A 12,456-nucleotide genomic window follows, 5' to 3' on the forward strand; every position below is an offset into this window, starting at 1 on the left:
TTTATACCCCCATGTTCTGGTCCATCTTGCACAGGTGCTGGGAATCTTTGGCCTTCCAGATGTTGCTGAACTACAGCTCCCATCATGGTCAATGGCAAGGGATGATGGGGTTGCAGTTCAGCAACAGCTGGAGGGCCAAAGGTTCCCTACGTCTGAGGATGCATTAAAGCAGAAATTACACATAGAGACTTTTCCAGACAAGCAACACATTTTGGACCATTTATTCCCAATCCTCTGGCAGCTTCTGAAGTTACCTCCTAGCAAGGTCCGTATGAAATCGGGATGTCCAAAAAAGCCAACACATAGTGGTGACTCTGTGTGGCCACCGTGCTTCAGTGGACCACTAGGATTTATAGCCATTCCCCACCTCCCCACTAGATGCAAAGCAAACTTTGCATTGGTCCTGTTCAATACCCCTCCCCCAAACACAGCTTATTCAGGTGTAGCATTTTAGGGAGGGTCCTATACCTGTACAAGACTCAACTCTCCCCTTTGTTGCAGAAGAGACATAACAAATGAACCAGGCTGTATCACATTAATTTGAGAAGGTCATCTTTCCTGACTGCTTAATTAAAAAACCCAGCTCTTTCTAGGAACAGCAGTGATACAGCGCAGTCGAATAAATGTAGGGCAGCAAATTAATTTGCTAACTACACTTGCGGAAGGGATACAGGAGATCTTCCCCAGAGTGCTAAATCTGAACAGGACTCCAAAATCTATACCAACTGCACCATGTGGTAGTAATCACGGAAATCACCACATATCTGTGGTTGGGCTAGAATGATATGATGTATGCTGACCACCAACAGCCAAGGGCCCCACCTCCTCTTCTCTCCCCTGTATTATGTTGAAATGGAAACACATGATATGTTGCTGTCATGTTGGCTGTTTCCCTGCCTCCACTACAGTTCCTAGTTGCAGGGGTAGGGAACCTTGCAGCAAGAAGACATCTGCCACACAGTTTGCATTCAACGTAAGACGTAAGGCGCCTGGGTTGCATACAACTAAGTTCTACTCAGAGCAGACCCACTGAAATCAATAAACCTAAATTAGTCATGCCTACTAACTTTAATGGGTCTACTCTGAGGAGGACTAACGCTGGATACAACCCTAACTTTTTTCAGTTAGCATTAGACGAGACTTACTTAAGTATTGTTTTCATCGTTCTGGTTTTCTGAAAATCTGATTTGCTGAACCTCATCCCTGATGTAAGCTACAAATTACAGTTTCATGATTTCTGGCTGAACTACAACTCATTCCTGAGTTTTGTTGTTTGCTTGCTTGCTTTTACTGATCATTAAACTGGACAATGGACACACCTTTGTTCTCGGATCTGGAACGTTTCTTTCTCTTGGACTCCTGCTCAACTTCACCTATGCTAGTACTACATCCAGCTGCTCTGACTGCACCTCCATTACTCAGACTGCTCTGCACGACTCCAGGCCCCTCTGCATTCGCAGTGGTATCAGTTTCAACATTGACCGCTGCATCTACTGGGCTTCGAGTACTGGTTTCACAAAGCTCTTTAACTGTAACAGAGACTGCCGTTTCAAATAAGGTCCCAGTCTCAGTGCGAGAGTGAGCTGACAACTCATGTTTTTGTTCTGCTGACTCAACATTGTCAAAAAGTTCAGGTGTGAAATAGATACTGTCATCATCAGCATCTGTTTCGGCAGCTATAACTGACATTGGAAGTTCCATGTTTCTTCTCACTGGAGAAAATGCCACCTCCCTTCTGTCCTCATGAGCACAAAGCTGCTGTTCATTAGGATTTTCTTGAATGACTGAGCCAATGACCCTTCCAGCAGAATAGCTCATCAGTTCTTGCTGTAGTAATAGTCCACTTGGCCTGTGCTCCTCAAACAAGGACATATCCTGCTGGGGTCCCTTTGCAACCAGCTGCGTACTTTCAGCCACTGGCCCCTGTGGCTGGCCTTTTGCTTTCGAGAGATCTTTCTTATTCAGAGCAGGCAGAGGCGTTGAAGTCAATGATTTACTGAAATATCGTTTAATATTGCCAGAGGTGAGCTGACTCTTTGCTTTCTCCCTCTTGTTTTCAGTAGTCAAGCTTTGGGGCTTGAAGTCCGTTAAAGCCTGGTAAAATGGCTGAAGTTCTGTAAGGGAAGTGGGAGGAAGGATAACAGGTAAACAGAATTAGGCAATAATTAATGTTTGTCATTATTTCTAGGGCAGCACGTGCACATCAGAATATGTTGTTCAGTTTGTAGAGCAGGAGTGGGGAACCTGTGGCACACCAGATGTTGCTGGACTCCAACGCCCATCAACCCCAGCCAGCATGGCCAATGGTCAGGGATGATGCAGGTTGCAGTCCATAACATATGGAAAGCAACAGGTCCCCCATCCTGTTCCAGAATTAACTAGATCAGTGGTTTTCTCTGTTCGGGAAACCTCTTCCACACCAATTTGTTAGTCATGGAATCCCTGCACATTGCCAAGGATTCTGTGGCATGTTCTAGGGAAGGGGTTCCCAAACTGTAGCCCATGAGCTTCATTCAGATGGTCTGTGGCCTGCCTGTAAAAATACAATTAAAATCATACCTCATCTAGCACAGTATATTACAATTGCTACAACAGGCAGAAAAATTATCAAGTGGTCCACCAAAACTCTCAGCTATTTTCAAGTGGTCCATGGGAGGGGGGAGGTTTGGGAACCACTGTTCTAGGGCACACTCAGTTCATGAGAAGCTCTGGTCATGCCTTTTGGGCCTCAGTGTTGCCTCACTTAAACAGAGAATATCCAAGAAATCACCCTACTCTCCCCCTGTGGCTGCACACTGCAAGGATAGTCTCCCTTTCTGGATTTTCTTACTAATGAATCCCTGATTAGTTTTCCAAAGCAACCGAGGTCCCTCCATTGCAAAACCCATGAGCTAGATCATTCCTTCCCAAAATTCCCCCTCCACGGACCACATGAAAATTGCTGATGATCTTGGCAGAGCACTTAATGATTTTTCTGCCTGTTGCATCAATTATAATGCCCTGTGCTAGATGTTGTATGGTTTTTAATTGTATTTTATTGCTTCTTTTGCTTCTTATATCATATTTTAATGCATTACAATTTGCATTCCATAGAACTCAAGTTGTAATACAATAAAATAAAATGCAATAAAAGAAGCAATAAAAATACTACTAAAAATCAATATGCGGATATGTTGTGGACCATGGGAACGAAGCTCGTGGACCACTGGTGGTCCACAGACCACAATTTAGGAACCACTGAGCTAGATTAAACTCTTTGTGGGAAAAGAGAGGCACACATTCTCAGCGAACTATTATGCTTTGTTTCACTTAACTGGGACCTCATTACCCAATTCTGGCTTCTTTTCTCTACCCTGCCTTGTCTGCCTAACTGACATTGTATTTATTTATTTAGTCACCTCATGCCAAAGCCTCTACTCAAAAACATCCAATATGGATCAGCACAACCATTAAGGAACAAAGCAAAACTGATCCGCGATAAAAACAACTTGAACCGCAGCATAAGTATATCGAAAACAAACAAAGCCCTACCATAAAAAACCCATCACCATGAGATAAACCAAGACAGAAATGAATGATGGCAAAGTAACAAACTATTAAAAAATGTTAAAAATTATTCAAAGGCCCGGGAGAAGAGGAAGGCGCCTGGTGCCAAAAAGCCATTAAAGCAGGCACCAGGCAAGTCTATTTGGGGAGAGCATTCCACAGAGAGGAAGCCACCAATGGAAAGGCACTCTCTTGTCACCAGCCTCTATACTTCAGAAAGAAAGAAGTACCTTCCAGTTCTATATACATTAGTGCCAACCTAACAGTCCTCTGGGAGCACAGGGACTCCTGGTACAGATGAGAGACAAGAGTGCATTCAATTACTGTGAGGAAAGGGGGCAGGCCGTCAACTTAAAAGTGGACAGAGAAGCCCTTGCGGACAAGGGTGTTCCACGTATGCATAGGTGCTCCTGTTTTTGGATAAAAGTAATGTCCACAGAAGCCCCTGAGTTATAGTTAGAATTATAGGGTCAGATTAGAAGAACTCTAATTGCTTTATGCAACGGTATTCTATGCAATGGCTACCATACTATTAGCAATACACAAACCTTTTAGTGTTTTATTCGCAGAATAATTGTATAATGTAGTGACTTTCCTTCCCCCAAAATTGTGCCACAGGATGTGTAGGTTACTAGTTTTCCAATGACTGGACTGGTTAACAGAAAATAATATATCCGCCTATGTTAAACTTATACACAACTGAGAGGGGTGGGGAGGAACTATTGAACCAAACAGCACTCTGTTAAAATATGCTTAATCCTTTCCTTTCACTGAAGAAGAGACCCATGTGTGTGGCTAAATGTGTTCACATACGTGTGCACACACAAATATACACAAGTGTAGTGGACAAAAGAAGATACCATGAGGAGAAGTGAGGTTCAATGCCTCGGTAAATGTGCAGGGCGCTCTATGAAGCTCCAGGGCACTCCATGAAACTCCACCCATGGTTCATCAGTGGGGGAACGTCTGCTTTGCATGCAGAAAGTTCCAGGTTCAATCCCAGGCATCTCCAGTTGAAAAGATCAGATAGCATCCAGTGATGAGATTCACAAACCCTAATGGTAAAGGGCAGGGTCCCATCATGCTCTCTCTGAATTTAAGAGACAGCCTGGAGCTTGAAGGATTAAAAAAAAAACTTTTTAAAAGGAGAGGGGGGAAGGATCACATAGCAGGTGAGGGGGAATGTCCTCTCTCTGCCTGAGACTCTGAATTGCCGTTACCACTCACAACAGGAAATGAGAAGAACAAACAGCACAAACTGCTATAAACATCTTCCTCTTTGTGCATTAGTAGTACAGGCATACCCCGCTTTAACGTTCGCAACGGGACCAGAGAGTATACTTTAAGCGAAAATAAACTTTAAGGGAATCAATTGTCTTCACTTGTACTGCACACAATCACCACTAGATGGCAGCAGCATCATGCCAATGAAGTGTACGTTATTGCGAGGTATGGGGACGTATGCAGCATGTACGTTATAGCGGGCCGACGTTAAGTGAAGTGATGTTAAGCGGGGTTTGCCTGTATATTGCTGGATCAGACCAAGAGTCTCAGTAACCAGAATATACTTGGTATCCATCAGAAATTGGCCAGTGGTTCACCGGCAGACCACAAGCCATCTTCTGCTTTTCAGACAGACACAATACTCTGCTAGACGGATAAACAGTTGGACCTAATATATAGGACAACTTCTTACATTGTCTGGTGGTTCCTCAAGCAAAAAAAAGATGAAGCCAACTTTAGCGATATGGCACGTGTTCACTACCTGCATTTTTTGTTCCAACATGCCTTCCCAGCTGGACAAATAAGTCTCCACCATGGGTGTCTATTATGTATTGTTTTTAAATTTATCTGCTGTTTTCTGTGTTGTTTTAACTGTTTTTATTGTATTCTGTACATCGCCTTGAGATGTGCGTGGAAGGCAATTGCTAATAACAGTGAGCTGTCCAGAAATATTTCAGGAAAATGCTAAAAAGTTAAAAGAAAAATCTCAGGAAGACCTACTTTTTTCATGTGCGAAGATGTTACATGGCTGACTGGATGGTGCTGGATTAACGGCGATGCCGTCTGTAGCAGAAAGTGTTTCCAGGGCTAAATCATGCGCTTCTCTTTCAACAGTAACATCTGGTGATGGATGAAGAGTTGCCTCCAGGAAAGAGCTTGATGACAGATCTCTTGAACTTGAAGGCCTGAGCACAGGTCTGTTGCTGTCCTGAGCTGAAGAATCTGTGCTCTTCTGATTTGTTTTGGCAAATGTATCTAAAGAATTAAGAGCGTGATCAAAGTCTTCATGGTGCTGGACTTGCTGGCGAATCCATTTCGATAATCCTTTGGGAAAGATGTAGGTGGTCATGGATAGATTTTTACTACATTATTATTACATAGTAAGACAGGGAAGACATTTTGGGTTGTATCCACTGTTCAGCATATACCTACTGCAGCTAACAGACATGACTAACTTAGGTTCATTAATTCCAACAGGGCTACTCTGAGTTGGATGTAGTTGGATACAAACCAATATTATCAGGATGTACATATTCAACACATTATAAGGACTGGGTTGTTGCTTTTTTTCTCCTTGCACTAGAATTACAAATTCAACCTTGCTAGTTTTGAATTATTTGTGATGGCAATTAAAGAGTTACAAGACAATTTCCCAAGGCCAGGACACAATAGAACAGGAGAAGGCAACCGGCTGCTTGGGATCTGAGTTCAGTTAATTTCCCGTATGGCCCCAACATAGCCTCTGATCTCAAGGTTCCCTCCTCTTGATGCACCTTCCCTGGTTTCTTACACATGAACCAAGATCCTGGCAAAGAATCTTCATTTAACTCTCTGTTCTCTCCAGATGTCACAGCAAGAGACGCTTTGGGAGAACCCCCTCCCTGTTATTAAGCACCTCAGCTACTCACTCAGAGAGATGCTCAAAGGACTCCTTAAACCTTTTTTTCCGGTGTGAAGCACTACAAAGCTTCTGTGAGGGTTCTGACCTTATGCAACACAGTTGCTCATTCCTCTATGCAAGGCAAGACACGTGGGAGTAAGCAACCAGGATGCAACCAGTAAGATGGTGGCTCCCTGTCAGTGGCTTTAGTCTGAACTTTCAAGGAGCTGCTCAAGGTAGTTTATGCAGTGTACTACTGTACTGTAATAATTTTATGTGTTTAGCACTATGCCATTACAAACATAGATCATTCAAAGTTGAGACACAAATTTTGCATTTAATTTCCTGGCTGCAAATAAGGAAACATGCATTGAGATATAATTTTCCTTGTCCAATAGCAAAAAGCACTCACTCACTTGGTGTAACATTTTTTTTCTACAATTAAACACAGACAGGTATTTCTCATGAGGATCTTTGTATAAAGGACACTGTAAAATAACAAAAAACATCCTCTATAGCTGTTTTATGAAAAACACAAAAATGGTGTTCTAAGGGAAGTTTCTTATAGCGACCACCGAGAAAGGCGGCAGGCATGACATTAAGCCTTAACTCAGTAAAGGAGATTCTACGTGGAAGCCATGTTAAAAATCAGTTGCCAACCAGGGCTTTAGAAGAATACACTGCAAATGAATGACAACTGTACTGAAAATAATTAACCATAATAGTTTATGGCATACAGTGTTCTTTTAAAAAAATATGTAAAACATTTTAGGCCACCCTTCAGAAAAAACTATTGGTGCAGTGTACAAGAATGGAAACATTAAAAGATAATCACAATTAAAACAGGATGGAAAACAACCCACAGCACAAAAAATTAAGCATTAAAATAATGTTATGTGTACACACTTATAATTTGCTATATTTATTATTTCTCTCATATTTTCTGAGGATGAACGGCCATAGTTCAGTGGCAGACCACCTGCCTTGCAAGCAGAAGGCCCCACGTTCAATCCCTGGCATCTCCAGGGAGGGCTGGGAAAGAGCTGCTGCCAGACATTGTAGACAATACTGAATTAGATGGACCGACTCGGTGTAATTAGATGGTCTGACTCTTTATAGGGCAGCTTCCTATGTTCCTTGACTGTTTACAAGGGGAAGAAATGTTGTTGGTTTTATGCTTTGAAAGAAAGACACTTTTCTGTTGCCATTCTGATTCATTAAAAGATTCTTTGAAAAACAGTTTCCGCACCTGCACTCTGATAAAGACTGAACCCATAGAATTTTCTGAAGTCACTTAATTACATCTTTGGATCTTACCGTACGAAGGGCAGAATAATTATATCTTTGGATATAATTAGTTCATAAACATTTGCTGCATTCTCTGGCAAATTACCTTGTTTCAATGAGAAATGTGTCACTAAGGATCAGTACTGTGGCCCGCAACTTCTTGAGAGACTGAGAAAGGACCTAACGTGACTCAAGTTATATTTTCCCATCTTGCTACCTTCTCTGAGACAAGGAAAAGGCTCTTCATTAGGTAGAATCTGAGCACCACCTACTGACAAGACAAGGGCAGTACCTGCTTCATCTCTTCCCTTGCCTGATATTGCTTAGAAACACTAAAGGAAAGAATGGGTGCTGTCTCTCTTTCATTTTTCACAGCATAATATTTAAAGCATTTTATTCTACATAGTGTGTGAGTGGAACAACCTATCAGCTGTAATTACCAAAACATGAACTAAGAAGAGGACTGCCCGAAGAGATCTCTCTGTATCAGAGCTGAATTGAAGCTCCTCACAGCTATAAATAAATAGCTATACATATTTCCAGGGGCACTGAAAAACCCTTCCCCCTTTTTGTTGACTTTTTTCAACACTTCTCAAGAAAATGTTTGCCAAATCATTTACAATAGGTGGCCCTCTAGATGTTGTTGAATGCCAGCTCCCATAAGCCCCTGCCAGCATGGCCAATTGTAAGAGTTAATGGGAGCTGTAGTCCAACATCTAAAGGAAATCAGGTTCGGGAAGGCTGATTTACATTGTCCTCAATGACATCATCATGGCACCTAATCCAATTAGCTTCTTAAGGTTGTGACATCATGTGGTTGATGTACAATCCCTAGTTGTACAGGATCAGCAATGTGATTAAACCTGGAAGAAGAAGCAGTCATCTAGGAAGCTGCTACCGCCAGGGGAAAACAATGACCTTTTCCCCCTTGAGGAAGGGGAATATTAACACAATCCAAACTTCTATAAAAATACTGAAACTGGAGGATATTTAGCACAGCTATTCCACACTTTAAAGCAAAGCTGATTATGAATTAGCCTCACTCAGCAAACACAAGTAGATGCAAAATTAAGACCCAGAAGTCATTCTAATGCCCAGCTGATATCTTATTAGCAGCTAATAAGGCTGAGCAATTATGAATATTAAAAAAGCAGAGCCTATGTTTGCTCTTCGCTAAAGCGCACCACAGGTTACTAATTTATACTCAGCAACGATTTCACCTGGGTTGGTTGCTTGCTTTGGTATAACGTCAGTGTTATCTGTCATAAGATCCATATTTTATTTACCTCTTGTTGCATTTTTAACTGTGGGTTTTATATTTGCAGTAGCAAAACTGGAGGCCTAAACGCATTCCCACCCCCAAATTTTTCTTTGCTACTTTAATTAGGAACTTGCACACAGGGATGTGCTAGAATTCCGCCCAATTCGGATTTGGTACAGAATTTTCCATTAATTCGCTTATTTTCTATCATTACAGATAAGATTTTTATGTAGCGACCTTGCACTGCTATTTTAAAAAATAAAAAATTGCCTCTAAAATACTGATATTAAAAATGGTAATTTCATTTATATTTGGTTTCACTTATTACTATTTCCTTTAAAAATATAAATGCTACCTTTAAAAATATTAAAAGCGGCGGATAGTGGACAAAGACCAAACTCGAATTGATACCCCCCGTTAGGTCAACGAAATGCTTTTGAAGCAGCACCGGTCAACCGATTCCATCCCTACTCGCATAGTAATGTGCTAGTTAGCATACTGCAATGCACAATAGACTAAAACAAGTGGAACCTGCCTTGTAAGAAGAGCTGCTGGATCAGACCAGTGGCCCATCTAGTCCAGCGTTCATTCTCACAGAGGCCAACCAGATGCCCCAATGTGAAGCCTGCCAGCAGGATCTGAGCGCAAGAGCACCTCTCCCCACTTGCAACTTCCAGCGAGTGGTGTAGAGAGGCATACTGCCCATCAGTGGAAGCAGAACACAGACGTTATGGCTAGCAGCCACTGACGGTCTTATCTTCCATGAATTTGTCTAATCCTCTTTTGAAGCCATCCACGTTGGTGGCCATCACTACTTCTTGTGGGAGTAAATTCCATTCTTTAACTATGTTGTGTGTGAAGAAGTACTTTCTTTTGTCTCTTTGGTTACAGCTGTTATAAGAACACAAGAAGAGCCTGGCTGCTGAATCAGACCAATGGCTCATCTAGCCCAGCATTCTGTTCTCAGAATGGCCAACCAGATGTCTATGGGAAGCCTGTCCTCTTTATTCGTCTGACAGTGTTCATCAACCCTAACAGGAGTGGCCTGTTTAGGGTTCCAGCCAGCTAGCTTGCCAGCCAGCCATGCCCTCCCCTAGGCTATTATAAGCTGTGAAGGGCTGAGGCAGGACATTCCACTCCCGCACCCCCCCCCTCATTTGTCATTCTGAAAGTATTGAGCATGCTTCATCCTCACTGGGCTGCGTTTATGTGTTTATTTTTTTACTTCTGCAAATTTTGGAGTTCCCCATAATATGCTGATATGTCCTTCTTGCTTTGGCTCCTTTTCGGTTGGCACTCACCACTTGAGTTCATTATTAGGAGAGACAAAATGTTGGATGTTTCCAAATGTCATGGTGCTTCGTATGGCCTAGGAATAGGCTTTCAAATGCCAGAACTAGACATGATGGAGGGTGTGCAGCTACTGTTGAAAAGAGCAGTCCTCGGTCCCCCTCCTCTCTCTACTAATATCTAGCAATCAAAAACACATAGCCTGAAGTTGACATGTTTGGAGTTTCAGCACTCTGGCAAGTGGCATCCCATGAAGGGCAGTAGGAAAGTGAGCTGATGACATGGAAGAAGTACTGAAATATCTAGAAGTTACTGGGGAGAGGAGGAGAAGCAGTGTTGCTGTTTTCTGCAGAAACCACGAGTCCCCCATTAATGCCTTATCCGAGCTACAGGTAGGAAAACTGCAGAGGGTCTTGACGGACCATTTCATGATTATTCTGCCTGTTGTAGCAAATGTAATGAGCTGCGCTAGAGGCTGTATGGTTTTTTATTGTATTTTTAATTGCTTCCTTCATATTGTATTTTATCATATTACATAGGAACATAGGAAGCTTCCTTATACTGAGTCAGACCACTGGCCCACCGAACTCAGTATCGTCTACACTGACAGGCAGCTTCTCTCTACAGTTTCAGACAGGGCTCTCTCCTAGCCTAACCTGGAGATGCCAGGGATTGAACATGGGACCTTCCGCAGGCAAGACAGATGCTCTACCACAGAGCTACGTCTCTTCCCCCAAAAGTCTTCCATCGAATTCAAATTGTAATATAACAAATTACAATGTAAGAAATAAAACAAGGAATAAAAAGGTAATTAAAAATCAATATGAATATTTAATGCGATAGATGTGCTATCTCCCATCTTCAGCCACAAAGTAAGCTTGCAGACCACTGGTGGTAAGCGGACCACAGTTTGGGAACTCCTGTTAAAACTCACGAAAGAATTTATGTTGTGGGAGCCCTATTGCCTTACAATATACAAACTAATAATGCCTACACTGAAGTGATATATGCATAGGAAAGGGATATATTTATAGGAAACCGATCATGGGAGAAGATGTTCTAAAATGTACATTGTACAATTATCTTTGTTCACTACTTATTTTAGACACATGTACTGGAAAGAAATCTAAACATCAGGGGTGGGGATCCTCAGGCCCGGGGCCAAATGTGGCCCTCCAAGCCTCTTTATCTGGTCCTCGGGACCCTCCTCAGGTCACACCCGTTTCCCAGACCACACCCCTCATCAGTCCGCCCTGATGCCCACCTCAAACGCTTTTGCTTGGTTGGACTCTGTCCATGAACTATAGTAATGTCTCTTTCTCGTCTGGATGGAGGATGGAGAGATGCAAGTATACAGAAGCCTCTGAATTTTGCACGGCTGAGATATAGCCTACCGTACAAAGGTAAGAGACACATTTGTTGCTCCACCTCCAGCTCCACCCATCAGTGGTATGAGGCCCCCAGAACGTTACCCATGAGGGAATGTGGTCCTTGGGCTGAAAAAGGTTCCCCGCTCCTGCTATATATGGGAGCTCAGTGGCAGAGCATGTGTTTTGCATGCAGAAGGTGCAAGGTTCAGTCTCAGGAATCTCAAGGATCAAATTAGCAGGCCTTAGGAAAGACCTCTGCTTGAGATCTTGAGGAGCCACCGCCAACAAGAGATGGACCATAGCTCAGAGGCTGAACACATGCCTGGTCTGCAAAAGGCCTCAGCTTCAACTCTACCATCTAGGGTAGCCAACATGATACCCTCCAGATGTTGTTGGGACTACAACTGCCATCATCCCAGACCACTGGCCATACTGGCTGTGGCTGATGAAAGCTGGCATCCAACAATGCATAAGGGGCACCACATTGGCTATCTCTGTTTTAGATCAATCGACATTAGGAGCTACGTAAGCCAAGGCCATGACAGGCTGGGTACGGGCTATAAAGCCATGTACTGCCAAGAACGGTATGCATGAGTCTTACCAGCTATGTATTTATTTGGGTTCCTTCTGAAGCGGTCATCAACTAAAATAAGTGCTCCCCAATCGCTCCTGTGGCGAATACACCTAAAACAGAAAAACAGATGAGAAAACAAAACATAATTGCTTTTACTGGGTTTCTTAAAATTCTTGGGAAAGGGGGGAAGAGAAGAAGTTCTATAAAACTGACCTGATAAATTATTTCAGATATCATGAAACCT

The 12,456-nt window shown here is 42.7% G+C and overlaps 1 protein-coding gene across 2 annotated transcripts in view; it reads right to left on the reverse strand.

The window, feature by feature from the left end:
• BRIP1 (BRCA1 interacting helicase 1) overlaps positions 1 to 12,456 on the reverse strand; it is a 211,507-nt gene that overhangs the window by 81,733 nt on the left and 117,318 nt on the right. For both annotated transcript variants that reach the window (XR_009759861.1, XM_061605052.1), the window contains exons 15-17: positions 12,240 to 12,322; positions 5,551 to 5,874; positions 1,320 to 2,114 (exon numbers count right to left, since the gene is read on the reverse strand). Coding sequence is in view for 1 of the 2 variants with exons in the window: in XM_061605052.1 (XP_061461036.1) it covers positions 1,320 to 2,114; positions 5,551 to 5,874; positions 12,240 to 12,322 (1,202 nt within the window). In the remaining variant the exon portion in view is untranslated. The remainder of the gene's footprint in view (positions 1 to 1,319; positions 2,115 to 5,550; positions 5,875 to 12,239; positions 12,323 to 12,456) is intronic.

Source organism: Rhineura floridana, chromosome 21, assembly GCF_030035675.1.
Source record: "Rhineura floridana isolate rRhiFlo1 chromosome 21, rRhiFlo1.hap2, whole genome shotgun sequence".
Lineage (NCBI taxonomy): Eukaryota > Metazoa > Chordata > Lepidosauria > Squamata > Rhineuridae > Rhineura > Rhineura floridana.